General features: G+C 35.6%; 2 protein-coding genes across 2 annotated transcripts; both read right to left on the bottom strand.

The window, feature by feature from the left end:
- Nucleotides 1-5112: 5112 nt before the first annotated feature.
- Nucleotides 5113-9085, bottom strand: LOC131032308 (probable GABA transporter 2). Its single transcript, XM_057963250.2, has 7 exons — nucleotides 8591-9085; nucleotides 8047-8277; nucleotides 7869-7966; nucleotides 7587-7773; nucleotides 7374-7510; nucleotides 6056-6292; nucleotides 5113-5972 (listed from the first exon to the last, which is right to left on the bottom strand). Exons 1-7 carry the CDS (start codon nucleotides 8688-8690, stop codon nucleotides 5583-5585), a joined length of 1380 nt encoding a protein of 459 aa, XP_057819233.1. The 5' UTR covers nucleotides 8691-9085; the 3' UTR covers nucleotides 5113-5582.
- A 3750-nt stretch (nucleotides 9086-12835) lies between these two features.
- On the bottom strand, nucleotides 12836-17276 carry LOC131032309 (probable GABA transporter 2). Its single transcript, XM_057963251.2, has 7 exons — nucleotides 16848-17276; nucleotides 16304-16534; nucleotides 16125-16222; nucleotides 15861-16047; nucleotides 15419-15555; nucleotides 13641-13877; nucleotides 12836-13558 (listed from the first exon to the last, which is right to left on the bottom strand). The coding sequence occupies exons 1-7, from the start codon at nucleotides 16945-16947 to the stop codon at nucleotides 13169-13171; spliced, it is 1380 nt and encodes a 459-aa protein (XP_057819234.1). The 5' UTR covers nucleotides 16948-17276; the 3' UTR covers nucleotides 12836-13168.
- Nucleotides 17277-21230: the final 3954 nt, after the last annotated feature.

Below are 21230 nucleotides of genomic sequence, written 5' to 3'. Positions count from 1 at the left end.
GTAAATGACTGTAAAACAAGTACTAATACCTTGTTCTAAGGATGTTTGTATCCTTATGTGTGAAGGTTTAGATGTTGTTGTTTGTTGTATGTTTGTATGTTGTATGTAGCATGTAGTATGTGATCTCCTCTTCAATGGTTGAATCCTTGTCTTGAATGCAACACTTAGCCTTGAATGGAGACTTGAAATGATCAATTGCTTGAAGGACTGCTTGAATGCTTGAATGCTTGAGTATAGTTTCCACGCTTTTGCACATATGACCTTCTTACGCAAATGGGAGAGGACAATGTAGTTTATATACTTGTCATTTAGGGTTGATAGACTGATTTTCCTGACCTTAGGCTGACCAGGAAAGATAATTTTCCAATTTGCAAACAAAAAGACCCGAGACCCCTTAGGAGACCGGGCCCAAAATAGGACCCAGGGACCAGGGCGCTGGGCGCCATGGTCCTGGGGACCAGGGCGCTGGGCGCTCTGGTCCCACCTCCCGGGACAGCAGGGTGCAAAGGAGGTTCAGGCCAGGGTGCTGAAAAATGCAATTTTTGGTGTCATGAGCAAGTTTCGGGGTCTCCATTCAGGTTGCGTGTTGCGTCGCCATCGTGAAGACCGAAATGCAGTCGAAATTGCAAGTGTCACAATTTTAGGACGCTACAGTTTGTTGTGCATAGAACTTAGATTTATGTATGATGACTATTTTGTATGTTGTCATTGATGGCAACACTTACGAAAATTTTGTCAACTACGTGTGCACAACAAAATCCAAACTTCATGACATACACTCCCCCTTAGCAATTGCATGCCATTACAAAAATGAATCATTACTCCCCCTTGACAGTTCATACAAAATTTTGACTCTTCAACTAATTCTATTCCCCTTTGACAACAATGCCAAATAGAAAAGTAAATTACATACATTACATCAAAATTTGTCAACAAAAACTGCATATATAGATAGATATAAGAGTTTTGAAGTCTTTACAATGCAATTCTCAAGAAAATGTCACTGAAATAAAACTTCAACTGTTTAAGTTCATTGTCTCATGTTTCTAACAGTGTCTCAGTGATTTCAACATGTGTCAAAATCTGTGTAGCAAATTCTTCCTTAGCATCAATAGTTCTCATCTCCATGGTAGCCAAAATTGCTTCAGACTCCTTGTATGCTCACTGTAAAATTTCAACCTTTGGAATTAACTAATTCTTTAGTTCCTTCAAGGATCTTATCCGCTTCACCTGTTCAAAACCATAAATTTCTAAGATGTGATGTAAGGCATCAACTAATTTACCAAAAGTTATTGCGGAGTTCTCTACTGGTATGTATGCTTCACCTCTCTAGTTCCTTTTTTGTATCTTCTCTCTTTTTCTTTAAGTCAAAATAGAATAATGATACTTTAGATATAGTGGCCAAAATTTTACCTCCGGTCTCTATTCCGATTTTCAAAAGATCTTTGTTCACCGTAAGAGCCACTTTGCCTTTATCTATCTCAACCATTAACTATTCTCCTCATTTCTTCTTGTAATCTCTTTCTGCTAAATCATGAGCTATCTCTTCAAGTTATTTTAGTTGTTCACTAGCATCAACAACTAACTGTCCAAGCTTTGCAATAGGGGTGGATAGATTATCTGTATCAGCCTCTATTAGGATACTTGATAAAATTTCAACAATAGTTTGAACGGTCTCTGCTTCTTGTTTCTACTCTTTCAACCTCTTCTTTTGTGCTCAGGATTGCATAGCAGTAGCAATCTCCATTAATTCAACAGAACTTAGAATGTCCATATCTATAGGACCTTTAATACTCACGGAGTCCTCATCATCATCATCATCATCATCGATCAATGTTTTCTTCTTCTTCTCTTGATCCTTATTATCTGTCTTCTCCTTGTTCTCTTTCATTTCTTACTATGTTTTCTTCTCTTCCTCCTTTTTCTCTTCTGACTTCTTCTCTGGTTTCTCTTTTCATGTCTCTATTTGTTCCTTCTGTGTTGTTGTAGTGACTAGTGGCAGTTGACTTTCAACATGATGTTCCTTTACCGATGGTGGTTGCATTTCCACACTTTGTTCAATAGTCAGTGCCTCCTTTGCCTTATCAACTAAATCCTTCGGATTATCCTCATTGACAATATTAACATTTTCATCTGCACTTACATTGATTGGTGCAGTCTGAGTTTCTGTTGACTGTGCATTTACTGATTGCTTAGTTGAGCTCTTATCAGTTTCCTTCTCAGCTTCATTATTTACATCTTGTTGTTGCTCTTAGAGATCATCCATTTGTACATCAATATCTACTATATTTACATTATCTCTTGTATTGTCAACATTATCTGTGTCATTATTAACTGCATTACCAGTATTATCATCTGGTATATCAATAAGATTAGTATCAACAGGGTCATCATGCAGGTACTTATTATCTAGCTCCAAATCCGTAGGCTTAACACCCTTAGGAAAATCTTCTCCCTTTAACTTAACAGGTGTATGAGCCTCCTCTTCTCCATATTTTTCTTCTTCTTCAGGGATGAGACCTAATGATTTCTTTATCAGAATTTCAGTCTCCTTTTGGACTGATTCAGTATCACCTATCAACATTCTAGTTAATATCTTCTTTGATCTATACAAGGCTTTTGAATTTACCTATATCTATTCAATTTACTCTTTAGTTGCTTCTGGTTGCAAGTGTTTAAGTGCATAATCAATAAATTCTTTATCAAGGCTAATTGCCCCTTGCCACCTAGCATCAATCAAATTATACAAAGTGTTTGGAATTCACCCTTGTAATTCGATGAGCATCTCAAGTATCCTTTCAAGGCTAAGTGTTACCTTGGTATCCTTTCAAGCATCGAGCATCTCAAGTCTCCTTTCAAGGCTAAGTGTTGCATTCAAGTCAAGGATTCAACCATTGAAGAGGAGATCACTTTGACATCCTATTCTATATATCCCTTAAATAATTCTATCAACATTTGAATTACATCCTCTCTTGAGGTGAACTCTACTTTAGTTATTTACTTTCATTTACTTGCAAGTACTTTTTTCATCATTTGGTTAATTCCAAAATCGAGGTTTGACTTGAAGGAAAACCCCCAATCCCAACAACATTTCCTCTCTTTTATGTGTGTAGGTTGCAAGTGTGCAACTATATTTGCAAATTCGGACTCCATTCTCAAAGGTCGAAAAACCATTTTTGATGCGCGGATTTTTCGGAGGACTGTGTGCACTTTCAACATGGTCCCGACAAATTTTGCCGAAATTTGTAGGGGAGCTTCATCTCGGTCTTTTATTGCTAATTCCAGGTGCACAGCTTCATCCTGCATTTCTATCTCAGTTTATAATCATTTCTTTGTCTCTTTTACACTTATTCCTAAATCATATAATTCAACCTATTGCATTATAAAAGAGGGGTTACTTTTACTTTCTAACTTTGTTGTCAATTCACTTAGCATTCAATCTTTTGAGATTGGATCTAGTGAATTCTCCCCCCTCTTTTAAATGTAATGTGTGTGAGAGGTTGAAGAGAATCTTTTACGAAATTTTCACTCCTTTCCTTGAGGAGAGAAAAGCTTTCCTCTTGACTTCTCAATCACCCTTTTTCACAACATTACACATTTTTTTCTTTTTAAATCTACATTGTTTTATTATAAGAGCCTTAATATAGTAGCCTATATTTCACCTTAGACTTTTTTCATTTTCCTTTGTCAATCATTTAGTTTAATTTTAGTGTCTATTAGTGGTGATATCTTGCCACATGTTCCTAGGAATGATTGAGATTATTAACATGGCATTGCCAAAGCCACCTAGACATGCAACAATTAGAAGTATTTCATTTAAATTAAAAGTTAATTACCTTCAATGTCAAGATTGAGTTTGGGTCAATATCCAAGGAGACTTGATCTCTGAAAGAATATTTTAGGTTCAATATTCTTCTTGGGGCTAATTTGAAATTATCATGGAGTTATATTCATTTAGACTTAGGAGTTAGTACCATGATTAAATTTCTAAAGTCATGCATCTAGATTAAGGTAGGAACCACATATTGAATCAATCAAATAGTTAAGTCCAAATATTATTAATTGTAATTTAATTTTTATGAATTGTGGATTTGTCTCATAGATAGATATGACATAAAAGGAAATTTTTGAATTGATCTCTAGTTTTAATTTATCTTTAAAATAAATTTGAGAAAGTTTGAAGTTTTTAAGTTCTTAATTCTTAAGTCCCAATAGTAAGGTGTGTAAGATAATTCCAAGTGTTGCATTTATGTAACTGAGAACCATCTAAACACTCATAACTATTTTTTCCCATTGTGGGTTTGAAAACCCACTAAATGCAACTAATAGGCATGTGTAACCATGGGTAAAGCCTAGTAAAGTGTAGACATTATTTTTACCCTTTTGTCACATGATTTTTGTGATCTTGATAAGTGTATATGATATTAGAATCCAATGTGTTGCTAATTGGGGTCAAGTCCAAAGGACCATTAGTTTAAAGTCTTAGTGCTCGACAAATCAATTGATGCAATATGTATAATTATTATTATGTTGCCTTAGATTCTAAATCCAAAAAAATATTGTAAAAAACAAAATTGAATTCTATAAAGATATAGCATCTAGTGAGCCATTGAAGATCAAAAGAGACATTTTTACTCCTATAGATGATATGTAAATATGAAACTCCTGAACTAATATAATTTAAATTTAATAAAAACTAATTTTAGACCTTAACAATCTATTAAGAAACTAATATGAATTTATTTTTTTAATTTGTAAAAATATTAATTTAAAATTTTAATGTATTAGATGTAGAAGATTAAAGAGTCATAAATTATTTTAGTTTTACCAAGTAATATAAATAAGAATTCATAAATTAAATTATAAAATAAAATTCTAAATAAATCATCACAAATACCCTTGTCTATGCAGCCATTATATTGTACATTTGATAGTATTTATTAATTTAAATTAAAAAATAAACTACTATTTTTTAATCAGTTAATATGATCAAATGTAGAATTTGATAACTTCATCGACCTTACCTCATAAAATCATCATTATTATATTACTAAGAAAGAAAAATATAATACAAATCAAACAATAAATTATTAAAATTATAATAATAATCTATAAATGAAATCATACTCACATTCAAGTAAACCATCACAAAGTCATTGTTAACAATACAATAAAGTCAATATTACAAATTATTTCATATAGAAGTGGCAACTAAGTATAAAATTAGGGGATTAGTACAAGTGGTAGAACCTCTAGAATATGAAAGCTCCATTAGTGTTTTTAATTTCAGAGCATGCTCCTGAGGGGACCAAAAGCCTCCTAATGCGAATAGTAGAGTAGCCACTAACCACACGATATTCTCTGCCCATCTCCGGTTTTTCATTGACTAAACAAATCTAGAAGTCGGTGATTTGGTTCTAAATATATATTTCAGTTAAAGTTGCTAGAATCAAAATTACAGGCTTTTTCAGTGGGGAATTCATTTGATCCTTTTACTGATAATGGCAAAGTGGGTTTGATTTTAACAGAGTGAGAACTCCTTAAAATATGCTGGGCATGCCCAGCTAATGAAATTAGCCGCATCAGTCCAACACATTATTGCTAAAAATGTGAAAACGTTTAGCATCAATGACTATCTGGCGCACTGAGGAGATGGCACCCATTATCCCAACAACCGTGAAAATCACCATAATAGCATTGTTTATCCGGTAAATTGAGGAATTGGGAGCGAGCTTGAAGCTCTTGTAGTAGAGAAGCATGGGAAGAATGAAATCCAGTGGAATAAAGCCAATGGCACCCACCAGCGCATTTATATCTCCAAAAAATGGCAGCATGGCTGCAATCACCGCACAAATCACTATATAAACTGTTCTCAGAAACAACCTCGGAATTAAGTTTCGGGCTGCAAAAATTCCCTTCTTAACATCTGCTGATTTCTTCTCCATGATCTCGTAAGCTACTTGAGAATACACCTTATTTACATACACACACAGATCAATTTCTGCTCTAAAGAAAAAAATCCAAAAAATGTAAGGAGAGATTGATTATATGTTACCAGTGCTATTGCAAAAAGCTGGAGGAGTACGAAAATAACAGCGAGGCCGAGCAACCATGTGGGTGCAAGGGCGGGACCTTCTTTGGGCAGCAGACTCTGCAATATGTTAGACTGTGCAGTGTTGCCAAATGCCGAGTAGCCTGATACTGCCACACTGTAGCATGCCACAAGCATTACTGCGTAGCACATGCATAAGCCTTTGAACATCTTTCCCGTGGCCGGAGGAGCTACAGTGGCCTGCAAGAATTGCCATTTTTCATTAAAAAAGATATCATTTTGTTGAATACTTGTCATCTCCTTTACAATAATGGGCATCGTGCTAAAGGTGATTCCATTATAACAATCCAGTACAGAGCTAACTACCCCATTAAAAGCTTTGGTCTGCCGACAATTAAAATCCATATTCCTGTTAAATTGCCTTGGTGAATTTGAATGGTGTAAAAAAGCTTATAAAAATCAAGTGTTGTTTTAAATAGGTAAATGTAGAATAATTATCTTTTGGACCATATAATCAATTAGATAAGATTGTTTTTAGATTTGATTGTTTTGTTTTTCAATTGATTTTTCTAATCACTTTCACTTTTTTATGATGGATCATTAAGTATGATTTGATTAAAAAATCAAGCAAACAAATCTAAAATCAATTCACATTTCTAATCACTCTTCCTTTTTTTAATGAATCACTAAGCATGATTAGATTAAAAAATTAACCCATGCAAATCTAAAATCAATCTTACATAAACGGTAGAAAACTCATGTCAACTACACAACTAACACTACATTTACATAAACTAAATGATAAAATGTTTCTAAATTCCAGTAGGATATCCAGCTTACCATTCACCAAGGCCCCACCATAAAAAAATTCAATTAAATTAAAGTTATGGTGAAAATCTGATACAGGAAATTAAATGTAGAATAATTATCTTTTGGATTGTACAAAAGAAATTAGTTAAAGTTGCTTCTGGATTTAATTGTTTTAGTTTTTCAATAGATGTTTCTAATAATTCTTGACTTTTTTTAATGATAGATCAGTATGAATGATTTGATTAAAAAATTAAATCAGGTATTTAAAATCAATCCATATTTCTAGTCACTCTCCACTTTTAATTATAGATCAATAAATATGATCCACTCCAATCTAAAATCAATCTTATCTAATCTAAACAAACTGTAGAAAACTCATGCCATCCATACAACTAATACCACATATTTCTAATCTCCAATAAGATATCTAGCTTACCATTCACCAAAGCCCCACCGAACCAAAATTCAATCAAATTAAAGTACTGATGAGAATTCGGTGCAAGAAATTAACCTGAATCTCCGGCAGAATACCGTTGCCGAATACACTTCCGAGGATAGACATCGCGTTGAATGCATTGAATAGTCGTACCACTTTTGATCCTTTGAGCGAGTAATCCCTTTGCGGGTAGGGTGGATGGTGAGAATACCCTGCCCAGGACGAATCACCAACAAATTAGTAGCCTTGTTTTGACAATAGAATGAATTGGGCGAGAAATGATGTTACCTGCATGTATACATGCAATTACGACGCACAAAGTGTACCCCAAGCTAAGCACCAGCGACCCTAAATTGATATAACGGAGGGAATGAAACGACGGTAGCTGAGAGAACACTATCACGATCCCAGCCGCTATGATTATAAAATGATTCAATTTGAGGTCTCCGTGTGGCTGAATGTTCGAGTAAATGATCTGTACAAGGCACAATTACACAATTAGAAGGCCCAATTCATGTCAAGAACTAGAAGAGAGGCGATTATAGTGCTGGGTTTAAGGAGGTGGGGTACCTCCATACAATCGGCACTGAGAAGAATACATCCGACGCCCACTCCCATGTTAATTGTGGTCTGAATGGAGACCACCAGATAAAACATCCAACCAGAGCCTATGCACACAATTAATCACACATATAAGCAGATAGTGTGCAATTTGAATGTGGGTTATGAAGATAGGATGCAAATTTACCAAGGACGTCTCTTGCGAGCTCTCTGAATCGAATGTGGCGACGCCCCTGCTTCTCGCAGTTATCGAGTACTTTGGACATGAGAAAATAGCTGTAAAAAGTGACAGCTGCAGCAGTGGAGAGGGAAAAGAGACCCAACGCCCATCCCATGCCGCGGAAGGCGTAAGGCAGCGTCAGAATAGTCGGTCCGACTATTGCTGTCGTTAAATGGAACCCAGCGTGCCACCATGTCCCTAATCAATCTCTCTAATCAATACATTTCTTAAAACAAAAATGAAATTGACATTGTCTAATACAATTGAAGATATGTTTTAACAGAACAAGGTTGTGCTTCTATCAAAACAAGATATCTTAGTATAGGTCCTGGGGATTTACTTGTCACTGTTGCCTAAGAATTTTTCTTCCTTACCCAAGTCATTTCAAATCACCAAAAAAAAATTGGTTCTTATTCGAATGACTACGTCCAAACAGAGTGGTGAGTTTATCCAATTTGACATAGCAAACTACCTATGAGGGAGTGAAAAGGAAAGGCAAAATATATTATACCTTTAGACTGCAAAACAAATTCAGCGCCTGCATCAGGGCCAAGCTTGGCCAGAGGCAGAAGATTGCTCTCTGCTTCGCTCTGCCTCTTTTCTACTTCCATACTCAACCCTACCTTTACCTGCACCTTCCTCAAAATACAGGCAGAGCAAAAGGGCAGACAATCAGAAAACTGAGCAAAAGGCGGGTAAAATGTAAATGCTTTTCTCTGGCTTATCTGGGCTTTCGTCTTTCTTTTAGTTCTTGAAGACAGACTAACTGCTACATAAATCCTTCTCCCCTGTTAGACATATCTTTCTGATTTACATTGGAAATGCGAAGACACCCGAAGTGCTTTATAATAACTGGACGACTCCCGCACGACCCGCCCAGATTCTACAAGATATCTGTGACAATTACGTCTTTCTTTTAAAATTATAAACGTATGGCACAGCCTCGCAAGACGGCTGGACATACAACCAGTAATTGAAATGGTTATCCTCAACTCCTTTCACATTTCACTTGATCTGATTTATCTTATCAGTACTACGACTGTCCTCCAAACAATCTTTAAAATAGAAATTTATACAAATAGTATTCAACTTTACAGCAGTATGGAATAATATCTATAATTATTGAGTATTGAAAGTTTTTGGATTTGACTCTGTGTATTTTTTGTGTCTATATTTTGGATTATACTTATTGAACCATCATCACGACAATGAACTCCAAGAGAAATTTGATCAAGTAATTTTTTTGAAGCTAACTTTGCACACCCACATATCTTAATATTACATTGGATTTCGACAATTGTTTTTTGTTGTCTCTGGATGTCTTCGCATGCAACTAATTGCTTATAGCTATTGTTCTACCTTCTCGCTGATAATGATGTACGTTGTGGGATCCATTATTTGCACAAGTGTCAAAGAGTACACATTTCAAAAATATCGCTTGCTACCTACTTAAAGATGCCCCAATAACTGTGCACTTAAAATTGCCAATAATCGTGCACATATGCCTCAGTAGTTGCACAAATGCCCCAATAGTTGTGTACAAATGGGCCACAATTATGGTCCAAAAATGCTAAAAAGTAGGTGGCTATTAGGGGAAGAGCACCAATAGATAACATAGTTCCAATAACCATCACCTTATTGTCATGTTGACCCCCCAATAGCCGTCATAGTGAAAACACCATTAATAAATTTATTTTGTACCAATAGCCAATCATTTTTTGTAATTAATTGGCCCATTTGTGCACAGCTATTGGAACATTTGTCCCATTTGTGTACCACTATTGGAACATTTGTGCACCACTATTGGGACATTTGTCAACAAGTACTAGCGATTTTGAGTTGACGATTACTGGAACATCTTTAGTTAGGTATCAGGCGACACTTTGAAATGTGTACTTTTTGACCTTTGTGCGCATAACTGTTTCCACAACGTGCATCGTTACTACCCAGAAGCCAGATCAATAGCTATAAGCAGTTAAGTCGCATACGAAGACAACTAAAAAAAAAAAAATCAAAATCCGATGTACTGTTTAGGATTTGTGGCTGCACGAAGTTAGCTATGACGGCTACTGGTGCTCTTCCCCTAGTACATGTGAAATTTATTAATGGACTTTTAGTCTTTTACTTATCATTTTTTGGGTTTCTTTGAAGTTAGTAATAAGGGTGTTGGGTGTAGAGAGAGTGAATGGTTATTGGAACTATAACAACTCTTGGCGCTCTTCCCCTATTTGTTTTATCCATCTACATATTTTTCCTATTATTAAAGATGGTAATGAAGTCATTGATTCAACTAAACCTAAAGTATTCATTGCTTACATTCTAGTGGGTGATCAATTAAGTGACCAATACAACAAACAAAACACTTCTCCTCACTTCAATATGACCAATAATACCTTTTGTGCATAATAATAAAATACAAGTTATAATTTTTTTAATTCACCATATTTTAATGAGAAGAAAGCTCCTTGAAAATGGAAAAGGTGGCAAAAATACTTGAAGTAGTATTAGTCACACAAATACTCAAAACTGCCATTTATATAATTAATAATCTAATAGTTTATTAGATTCTTTAATTCTTTAAATGTTTTATGATTTATAGAGCATATGATATGTACAAATTTTTATAATTTAATATTAGAGCATTATGTAGATATTATAAAGGTAGGACCACTAATAATATGAAACAATAAGACATCTCATAAAGTATAATCGTTTTAATGTACAAAAGATGTGAAAATGCTTACTAGACAATAACCATTCACTCCTTGCACATTCAACCCCCCAATTACTAGCTTTAAAAAATTCAAAAAACAAATAACTAAAAGTTCATATATAAATTACACATGTACAAATGGTTCCTCATTTTTTAGCTTTTTTGGACCATAATTGGCCCATTTGTGAACTTTTATTGGCATCCATAGCACACAACTACTAGGACATTTGTGCATAAGTATTGGTGATTTTAAGTCCACAGTTATTGAGGCATCTTTAAACAAGTATTGATCGACACATTGAAAAGTGTACTTTTTGACCCTTGCGTACACAACAGATCGCACAACGTGCATCTTTACTACCTAGAAGCCAAAAGAATAGCTATAAGCAGTTAAGTGGTGTGCAGAGACAACAACAAAAAAAATCATCAAAATCTAATATACTGTTTAGAATCTATGGGTGCACGAAGTTAGCTATAACGGTTATTGGTACGCTTCCCCTATTTTATCATTAAAATAAATAAACGTTAGATGTAAGAAATTAAAGAGCTCCATCTCTTTCATGTTCCTTTGTAAACTACTAAGAGTATTACCTTCCTAAAATAAAATACACAAAACATAAGATTAACAAATATAAATAAAAATTCATAAATTAAATTATAAAATAAGATTCTAAGTAAACCATCACCAAATCATCATTATTATTATATTAATAAGAAAAACACATATAATACAAATCAAACAATAAACTATCAAAATTTTAATAATAATCTATGAATGAAATCATAGACAACAAACCATAAGACATTGTTATTAGTTCCTGCCTACAAGAATTATAACTATTATATTAGTAATGAAGAACAATACAATAAAATCCAACAATAAATCATTAAAATTGTAATAATAAGATATAATTGAAATCATAGACTCACATTCAATAGATCCTCACAAAATCATTATTATTATATTAGTAAGCAGGAACAACACAATAAAGTTAAGCTTTATCACACTACTTTTGCTCGCATTTTCGTGGAGCTAATGTGTTTAAGGGACTACTTGTTGAGATTGTCATTAACTCCTCTTTTGGCAGCTGGGTTGAAACTTTGGATTATGAAAGTATTCCGTTCAGGTGTTAAAAATGTTTTAAAACCGGCCATGCGGCTAAGAATTGTGGGCTTGAGAAGAAAAATCTTGCAGCTTCATGGTGGTCAAGAGCCTCTTACCTACATTATACAGTTAAGAAGGACTCTTCTAATGATTCGTTGGATGTTGGGATTTCGATGGCTAGTACAGTCTCCTTATTGGCGAAGAATGTTTCTTCGGATGCCACTGAGGATGGCTCGGTGATTAAAAATGTTGGATCATAGGATGTTGTTGTCTCTTCTGCTGAAATGGGTTTGTTGTCTCTTACCTCGCCAACAGCTTCATAGGGTGTTGTTTCTTCTCTTGCCCCATCTGCTAATGGTGGCCATGTACCTACGACGGTTGTTGCTCCCTCTCCTCTCTCTCTCCTTCCTCCAATCTAGATAGATCGGTGTTGGGCTCCTTGGATTGGTCTGCGGCGACTGCTAGAGTTGAAGAGGGTTGGATTACTATAAAGGGGAAACATTCAAAGACGTCCAAGTCTTCCTTCAATATGACTCTTCATTCCCACAAGGCTAGTTGTAAATCTTGAGGGCCCTCATTGTGGGTTGCTTGGGCTAGTTTTTCTAGCCTTGTCTTTGATTGGGTTACTTGTTGTCTTTCGGGGCAGACTATCTTGTAGTTGTGGCTCTCTCCTCTTTGTTGAGAAGTCAAGTTCTATCCCTTGTTTGATTTTTATGGGTAACCTTTGTCTTTTGGAGTACTCCCCCTTTTTTTTTTATTGTACTATCATCTTGAGCTTTCAATGCTATATCTATTTTATATTTTGATGTAAAGAGTTTCATGATCCTTCAAAACCCGTTTTCCCTTAATCAAAAACACAATAAAGTTAAACAATATAACAAATTATTTAATATAAAAGTGGCAACAAGTATAAAACTAGGAGATTAGTACAAGAGGTAGAACTCCGGAATATGAAAGCTCCATTGGTGTTTTAAATTTCGCAGTACTCATGAGGGGACCAAAAGCCTCCTAATCTGAGCAGTAGAGCAGCCACTGACCACAAGATATTCTCTGTCCATCTGAGGTTATTCATTGACTAAACAAATCTTAAAAGTCGCTGATTCGGTTTCTAAATATATTTCACTTAAAGTTGCTAGAATCAAAATTACAGACTTTTTCAGTAGAGAATTCATTTGATCCTTTTACTGATAATGACAAAATGGATTTGATTTCAACAGAGTGAGAATTCCTCAAAATTTGCTGGGCATGCTCAGCTAATGAAATTAGCCGCATCAATCCAACATATTATTGCTAAAAATGCGAAATCGTTTAGCATCAATGGCTATTTGGCGCACTGAGGAGATGGCACCCATTATCCCAACACCTGTGAAAATCACCATAATAGCGCTGTTTATCCAGTAAATTGAGGAATTGGTAGCGAGCTTGAAGCTCTTGTAGTAGAGAAGCATGGGAAGAATGAAGTCCAGTGGAATAAAGCCCATGGCACCCACCAGCGCATTTATATCTCCAAAAAATGGCAGCATGGCTGCAATCACCGCACAAATCACTATATACACTGTTCTCAGCAACAACCTAGGAATTAAGTTTCGGGCTGCAAAAATCCCCTTCTTAACATCTGCTGATTTCTTCTCCATGATCTCGTAAGCTACTTGAGAATACACCTTATTTACATACACACACGGATCAGTTTCCGTTCTAAAGAAAAAATCCAAAAAATGTAAGGAGATATTGATTATATGTTACCAGTGCTATTGCAAAAAGCTGGAGGAGTACGAAAAGAACAGAGAGGCCGAGCAACCATGTGGGTGCAAGGGCGGGGCCTTCTTTGGGCAGCAGACTTTGCAATATGTTAGACTGCGCAGTGTTGCCAAATGCCCAGTAGCCCGATACTGCCACACTGTAGCATGCCACAAGCATTACTGCGTAGCACATACATAAGCCTTTGAGCATCTTTCCTGTGGCCGGAGGAGCTACAGTGGCCTGCAAGATTTACCATTTTTCATTGATAAGATTTCCTTTTGTTGAATATCTGTCAGCTCCTTTACAATAATGGGTATCGTGCTAAAGATAATTCCATTATAACAATCCAGCACAGAGCTACCTACCCCATTAAAAGCTTTGGTATGCGGACAATTATAATCCATATTCCAGTGAAATTGCCCTAGTGAAATTGAATGATGTAATTTTTTTATAAAGTCTTGTTTTATGTAGGTAAATGTAGAATAATTATTTATTTCATCATATAATCTAGATTAAATAAGATTGATTGTAGATTTAATTGTTTCATTTTTTATTTTAAGTTTCTAATCTTTCATATTTTTTGATGATAAATCATTAGTGTGATTTGATTAAGAACTAAATTACACAAATCTAAAATCAATCTACATTTTTAATCATCACTTACTAAATATGATTGGATTAAACAACTAACGCATTCAAATCCAAAATCAATATAATGTGTAGAAAACTCGTGCCAACTACATAACTGACACTGCATTTACAAAAGTCACATGATATCCAGCTTACCATTCACCAAGGCCCCACCAAATCAAAATTCAATTAAATTAAAGTTATGATGAGAATTGGTTACAGGAAATTAAATGTAGAATAGGGGAAGAGCACCAATAGATAACATAGTTCCAATAACCGTCACCTTATTGTCATGTTGATCCCATAATAGCCGTCATAGTGAAAACACCATTAATAAATTTATTTTGTACCAATAGCCAATCATTTTTTGTAATTAATTGGCCCATTTGTGCACAGCTATTGGAACATTTGTCCCATTTGTGTACCACTATTGGAACATTTGTGCACCACTATTGGGACATTTGTCAACAAGTACTAGCGATTTTGAGTTGACGGTTACTAGAACATCTTTAGTTAGGTATCAGGCGACAATTTGAAATGTGTACATTTTGACCTTTGTGCGCATAACTGATTCCACAACGTGCATCGTTACTACCCAAAAGCCAGATCAATAGCTATAAACAGTTAAGTCGCATACGAAGACAACTAAAAAAAAAAATCAAAATCCGATGTACCGTTTAGGATCTGTGGCTGCGCAAAGTTAGCTATGACGGCTAGTGGTGCTCTTCCCCTACTTATCTTTTGGATCATATAATGGAAATTTGGTGAGATTGTTTCTGGATTTATTTTAGCTTTTCAATAGATGTTTCTAATCACTCTTCACTTTTTGATGATAGATTACTAAGTATGATTTAACTAATAAACTGAAATACACAAATCCAAAATCAATCCATATTTCTAATTGCTCTCCACTTTTTGATAATGAATTAGTAAATATGAATCGATTTGAAAACTAACCCATACAAATCCAAAATCAATCTTCCTTAACCTAAACAAACCATAGAAAATTAATGCCAATCTTACAAACAAAAACAGGATACAATGTTTGTAACCTCCTTCAGAATATCCAGGTTACCATTCACCAATGCACCACCAAACCAAAATTCAATTAAATCATAAGTTCTGGTGAGAATTCGAGGCAGAAAATTAACCTGAATCTCTGGAAGAATACCGTTGCCGAATACACTTCCGAGGATAGACATGGCGGTGAATGCATTGAATAGTCGCCCCACTTTTGTACCTTTGAGCGAGTAATCCCTTTGCGGGTGGGGTGGATGGTGAGAATACCCTGCCCGGTACGAACCACCAACAAATTAGTAGCCTTATTTTGATGGAACAGGCTATGCAGTCATATGGTTAAGAATATAAGGTACATATTTTCTGATTATTATTTTATGTTTATAGAACTGATGATTTATATGACTGTATAACAGCTTCCTTAATGACAATGCAGTCATATAAACCTCAAGCATATAAGGAGCACATTATTGATACATTACTTTACTCTTATATGAGTAAAACTTTATATTACTGCATAGCCGCTTCCTCTTCCTCTTTCGACATTTGAATGAATTGGGCGAGAAATGATATTACCTGCATGTATACATGCAATGACGACCAACAACGTGTACCCCAAGCTCAGCACCAGCGACCCCAAATTGATGTAACGGAGGGAATGAAACGACGGTAGCTGAGAGAACACTATCACGATTCCAGCCGCTATGATTATAAAATGATTCAATTTGAGGTCTCCATGTAGCTGTATGTTTGAGTAAATGATCTGTACAAGGCAAAATTACACAATTAGAAGCCCAATTCATGTCAAAAGCTAGAAGAGAGGCGATTGGGTTAGTGTACCTCCATACAATCGGCACTGAGAAGGATACATCCGACGCCCACTCCCATGTTAATTGTGGTTTGAATGGAGACCACCAGATAAAACATCCAACCAGAGCCTATTTCACACAATTAATCACACATATAAGCAGATAGCGTGCAATTTGAATGTGGGTTATGAAGATAGGATACAAATTTACCAAGGACGTCTCTTGTGAGCTCTCTGAATCGAATGTGCCGACGCCCCTGCTTCTCGCAGTTATCGAGTACTTTGGACATGAGAAAATAGCTGTAAAAAGTGACAGCTGCAGCAGCGGAGAGGGAAAAGAGACCCAACGCCCATCCCATGCCGCGGAAGGCGTAAGGCAGCGTCAGAATAGTCGGTCCGACTATTGCTGTCGTCAAATGAAACCCAGCGTGCCACCATGTCCCTGATCAATCTTTTTAATCAATACATTTCTTAAAACAAAAACGAAATTGACATTGTCAAATAGAATTGAAGATAAGTTTAAAAGAGCAGAGTTGTGTTTCTAGATCAAATCAATATATCTTAGTATAGGTCCCTGGGGATTTACTTGTCACTGTTGCCTAAGAATTTTTCTTCCTTACCCTTCATTTCAAACCACCAACCAAAAAATGGTTCTTATTCGAATGACTACGTCCAAACAGAGTGGTGAGTTTATCCAATTTGACATAGCAAACTACCTATGAGGGAGTGAAAAGGAAAGGCAAAATATATTATACCTTTGGACTGCAAAACAAATTCAGCGCCTGCATCAGGGTTTCCCTTGGCCAGAGACAGAAGATTGCTCTCTGCTTCGCTCTGCCCCTTTTCTACTTCCATACTCAACCCTGCCTTTACCTGCACCTTCCTCAAAATACAGCCAAAGCAAAAAGACAGACAATCAGAGAACTGTGCAAAAGGCGTGTAAAATGGAAATGCTTTTTCTGGCTTATATGGGCTTTCGCCTTTCTTTTAGTTCTTGTACACAGGCTAAGTGCTACAGAAATCCTTCGTCCCTGTTAGACATATCTCTTTCTAATTTAGATTGGAAATGAGAAGACACCCGAAGTGCTTTATACTAACTGGACGATTCACGCAGGACCCGCCCAGATTCTCACAAGACATTTATGACAATTACGTGTCTTTTAAAATTCTAAACGGATGGCTGGACCCGTGGGAGTGGGCATATAAGCAGTAACTGAAACACATTTCACTTGATCTGGTTTATCTTATCAGTACTACTACTGTCCTCCAAACAAATTTGTACATATAGTATTCAGTTTTATCATTAATTGAGAGTAATATCAATATTTATTGAGTATTTAAAGTTTTTGGATTTGATTAGATGTATTTTTTTGGTTCATATATTAGATCATATTTTTTGATCCATCATCATGACAATGAGCTGGAAAAGAAATTCGATCAAGTTTTTTTTTAAAGCAATATTTTGGTGGAAAGATAGGGAAAGTGTACCAATAATTGTTATAGCTAACTTGAGCCTAAATGGCATATTGGATTTTAACGATTTTTCTTTTGTGTAATATTTGCATGCAACTTAACTACTTATAGCTATTGTTCTAGGTTCTGGTTAATAATGATGCATGTTGTGAGATCCATTATGCGCCCAAGTGTCAAAAAGTACACATTTCAAAGTGTCACCTACTAAAAGATGCCCCAATAACCGTGCACTTAAAATTGTCAATACTTTGTGCACGATTGCTAGGGCATTCATGCACAAATGGGCTAATTATGCTCCAAAAATGCTAAAAGGTAGGCGACTATTGGTACATGTGAAGTCTATTTATGGACTTTTAGTTATCATAAAATTTGGTTTCTTTAAAGTTGGTAATTGGGGTTGGGTGTGCAAGGAGTGAACGGTTATTAGAACTATAACAGCTACTTGTGCTCTTCCCCTATTTGTTTTAGCCATCTACATACTTTTCATATGATTAAAAATGGTAATGAAGTCATTGATTTAACTAAACCCAAATTATTCATTGCTTGAATTCTAATGGGTGATAAATAAGGTGACTAGTTCAACAAAGAGAATACTTCTCCTCACTTCCATGTGACAAATAATACCTTTTGCACATAGTAATAAAATTGCCTATAAATAACAACTATTTTGTACTCTAGATTAAAAAATCAACGATGTGCAAAGGGAGCCCTAGTGGTCGTCATGGTGGCATAACGAATGTGGAGCATGTGGCTACAAGTGGGAAGGAACAAAATCACAACGCTCAAGAGTAGGGCATTTGTAAGAAGCATATTGGGGGCATTCAAGGCACATGTAAGGGTAAGAAAATGTGTAGAGCAAAAAAGGGCATTGATTATGTGGAAGATGGAGGCAGAAGGAAGCAATATTCACTGTGATCTATCGGTGTATCGGATCCTCATGGTTCCTCGATCCTTGTGACTTCCTCACTCACTTTTGATCTGTTGGGGTTCACTTAGGGTTAGGTGCATGCAAAGGAGACGAAGCCTCCTTGTTTGAACTCAAAAATCGTAGTTGCATGGAAAAATAAGGCAAATCCATTTCACGAATGCAACATGTTGGTTTCCAAATCAACAAATCCACTAAATCCTAAAGAATAGCCATTTCTTATTCTCAGACTTAGGGGTAGATTGGGTCAACGAATGACGTTCAACCACTTAAGGCTAAAATCTCTTGCACTTCTAGCTCTGCTAGACCAAGGTGGGTGTACCTAATAACGCCTAAAGATTCAACACGCACTTTGCATAGACATTGTATTTTGTACCAGATAACCAAGGGTAGTCTAAATTGTTAGATAGTTCAAATAACCAAAAGACAACTGAGAGGGGAGGGGGGGGGTGAATTAGTTGTCACCAAATTACCGAAACCTTAAGCAATTAAAACTTTAATACCGAAACCCAAAAGATCAATACCGGAATGCATAAACCAAATACCAAAACAATAGATAAACTAATTAAGCATAAACAATAATCAGAGAATAAATGCCATCCACATGACACCAAGATTTATATGTGGAAAACCCGATAAGGGGAGAAACCATGGTGGGAAGCCTACCCACAGCTAGATAATACTTCTATAGTAAGTATGTGAATTACAATTGAGGGGCTTGCACTTGCAGGAAGGCCAACCGCCTAGAGCGCACTACTCATCACAAAAGGAGTCTCACTGACTACATAGAACTCTAGACTACAATTTGGAAGAAGGAATGAACTCCAAAGATAGCATCTCCTATGCTTGAATACAATTCCGGTTAAGTTCAATACTGGAGGACTAAATCCTCTTACATAAACCCAACTCGATCACCAATGATCGACCAAATCCTCTACCAAAATTATTATTACATTATTCGCTCCTTACATCCCATATCCCATTCCATGATGATCTACAATGATATCTTACATCATATATATACAAACCCTCGACCATAAACAATAAGGTTGGCCACAAGACAATAAAACAATTACATAATTACAAAACATGTCAGCCAAAGACCAAACAAATAATATCCAACCCATAAGACATCCCGGAAGCACAATGAGAGGTCCAATCCACATGTTACATTAAGTCGGTCCATAACCTAGATACACCAGGACCCAATATAGGTCCATACGCTAAAGCAATGATCTCAATCCGCCAAGTCTCAAACACGATCACCATCAGCGATGTCTTGAAACTCCACCATAAGCCACACCAACACCACTTATGTAATTCATCAAAGATCATCATCAAAACTTTGCCGGTGAAACCCTCGTCGGAACGACAAACCAAGCTTTCTAGCAAACAGGATAGCATTTGATCACCAAATCAAAACTAACTAACTGAACATGAATCTGAGTAGCATGAATAAGCCAATTCCATAACCCAAACATACCAGAGCATACCGGATCATACCAGATCAAATCCAACCAGAAACCAAACAACCTACAGGGACCAAAAGGGTGTCGGTAAAGCATCGAAAACAACTAGTGTTGACATCAATGACAAAACATCAATGCAATACATAATCAATTCCTCCAAATGGCCAACATAAATAACTTTAAATCTTTCTTTGATCTTGGTTATTGATTCTTTACTCAACAATTGGAAACAATTCCTACACTACACTAAATCCTACAACAGAAATTTAAAAGAGATTTTAAGAACATTAATGTTGCTAAACTAGATTTGAGAAATGCCATAAATCAATGCCTAATCCTTGGGTGTGGAGTCAATTTTTAGATCCTAAATGCATATTCAAACAACAAATTACTCCCAATTAGTGGCCCCTTTGACACTAATGCCTAACATTATTGTAGCCCCTCGTGCTATTACAAAAATTATACTTATAGATCCAAATTATATTCTCAAACCCACAACTATTTGCATAATGTATTTAATTCATTCCTTGAAGAAAACACACAAAAAACACACAATTACAAGGAAATTGTAATGAGAAAGCTAAATACCCTTGGTATTATCAATTCATATGAAGTTCCAGAATACAATGTGGAGACAATTTGCTGCAATACTTTTGTTATCTACTCAAAACTAACTAGCATTGCTCAGAGAATTACACATTCATTCCACTGAAGAAATTTCAACCCTAAGGTAAACATTGCTCTATTATACTTCTTAGAAATAAGAGATCCAAAACCCTTACAATTGAGAAGAGAGAACAATAAAAAGAAGTAGAAGTTTTTGGATTGCCCCTGTAGCTGACAACTTTCCACTTTCAAATATGATTTGTAAGAAAACAAATTCCATATTTCTTCTTGACCTAAATTTTATATACATTTTCTCTCCTTTGCATTATGTTTGTCTTTAATCTATAGCTAAAAATATTTTATTTTCTGCACATTGCCTTTTCCCATGGAAAAATATTTTTATGTAGGCAAAAATAATAATTTGTAATAATCTTTTTCCTTTTAATGCCTTGCAACTTGAATATCATTTTCACAAATAATAATTTGTCCACATGAATAAATATTTTTGCAACTATACATAATCCCCATAAGGATAACGTAAAATCACCTCTGCTTGCCTTTGTCATTTCTCTCACAACTTTCACCTTTGGTGAAAATTAATTCTTTGAGTAAAATAATTCTCATACGAATTTCTCTCTTTTGTATATTACAACTAATTTTATTTT

The sequence above is a fragment of the Cryptomeria japonica genome, chromosome 8 (assembly GCF_030272615.1).
Source record: "Cryptomeria japonica chromosome 8, Sugi_1.0, whole genome shotgun sequence".
Lineage (NCBI taxonomy): Eukaryota > Viridiplantae > Streptophyta > Pinopsida > Cupressales > Cupressaceae > Cryptomeria > Cryptomeria japonica.
This window is presented reverse-complemented; position numbering and strand designations above follow the sequence as displayed.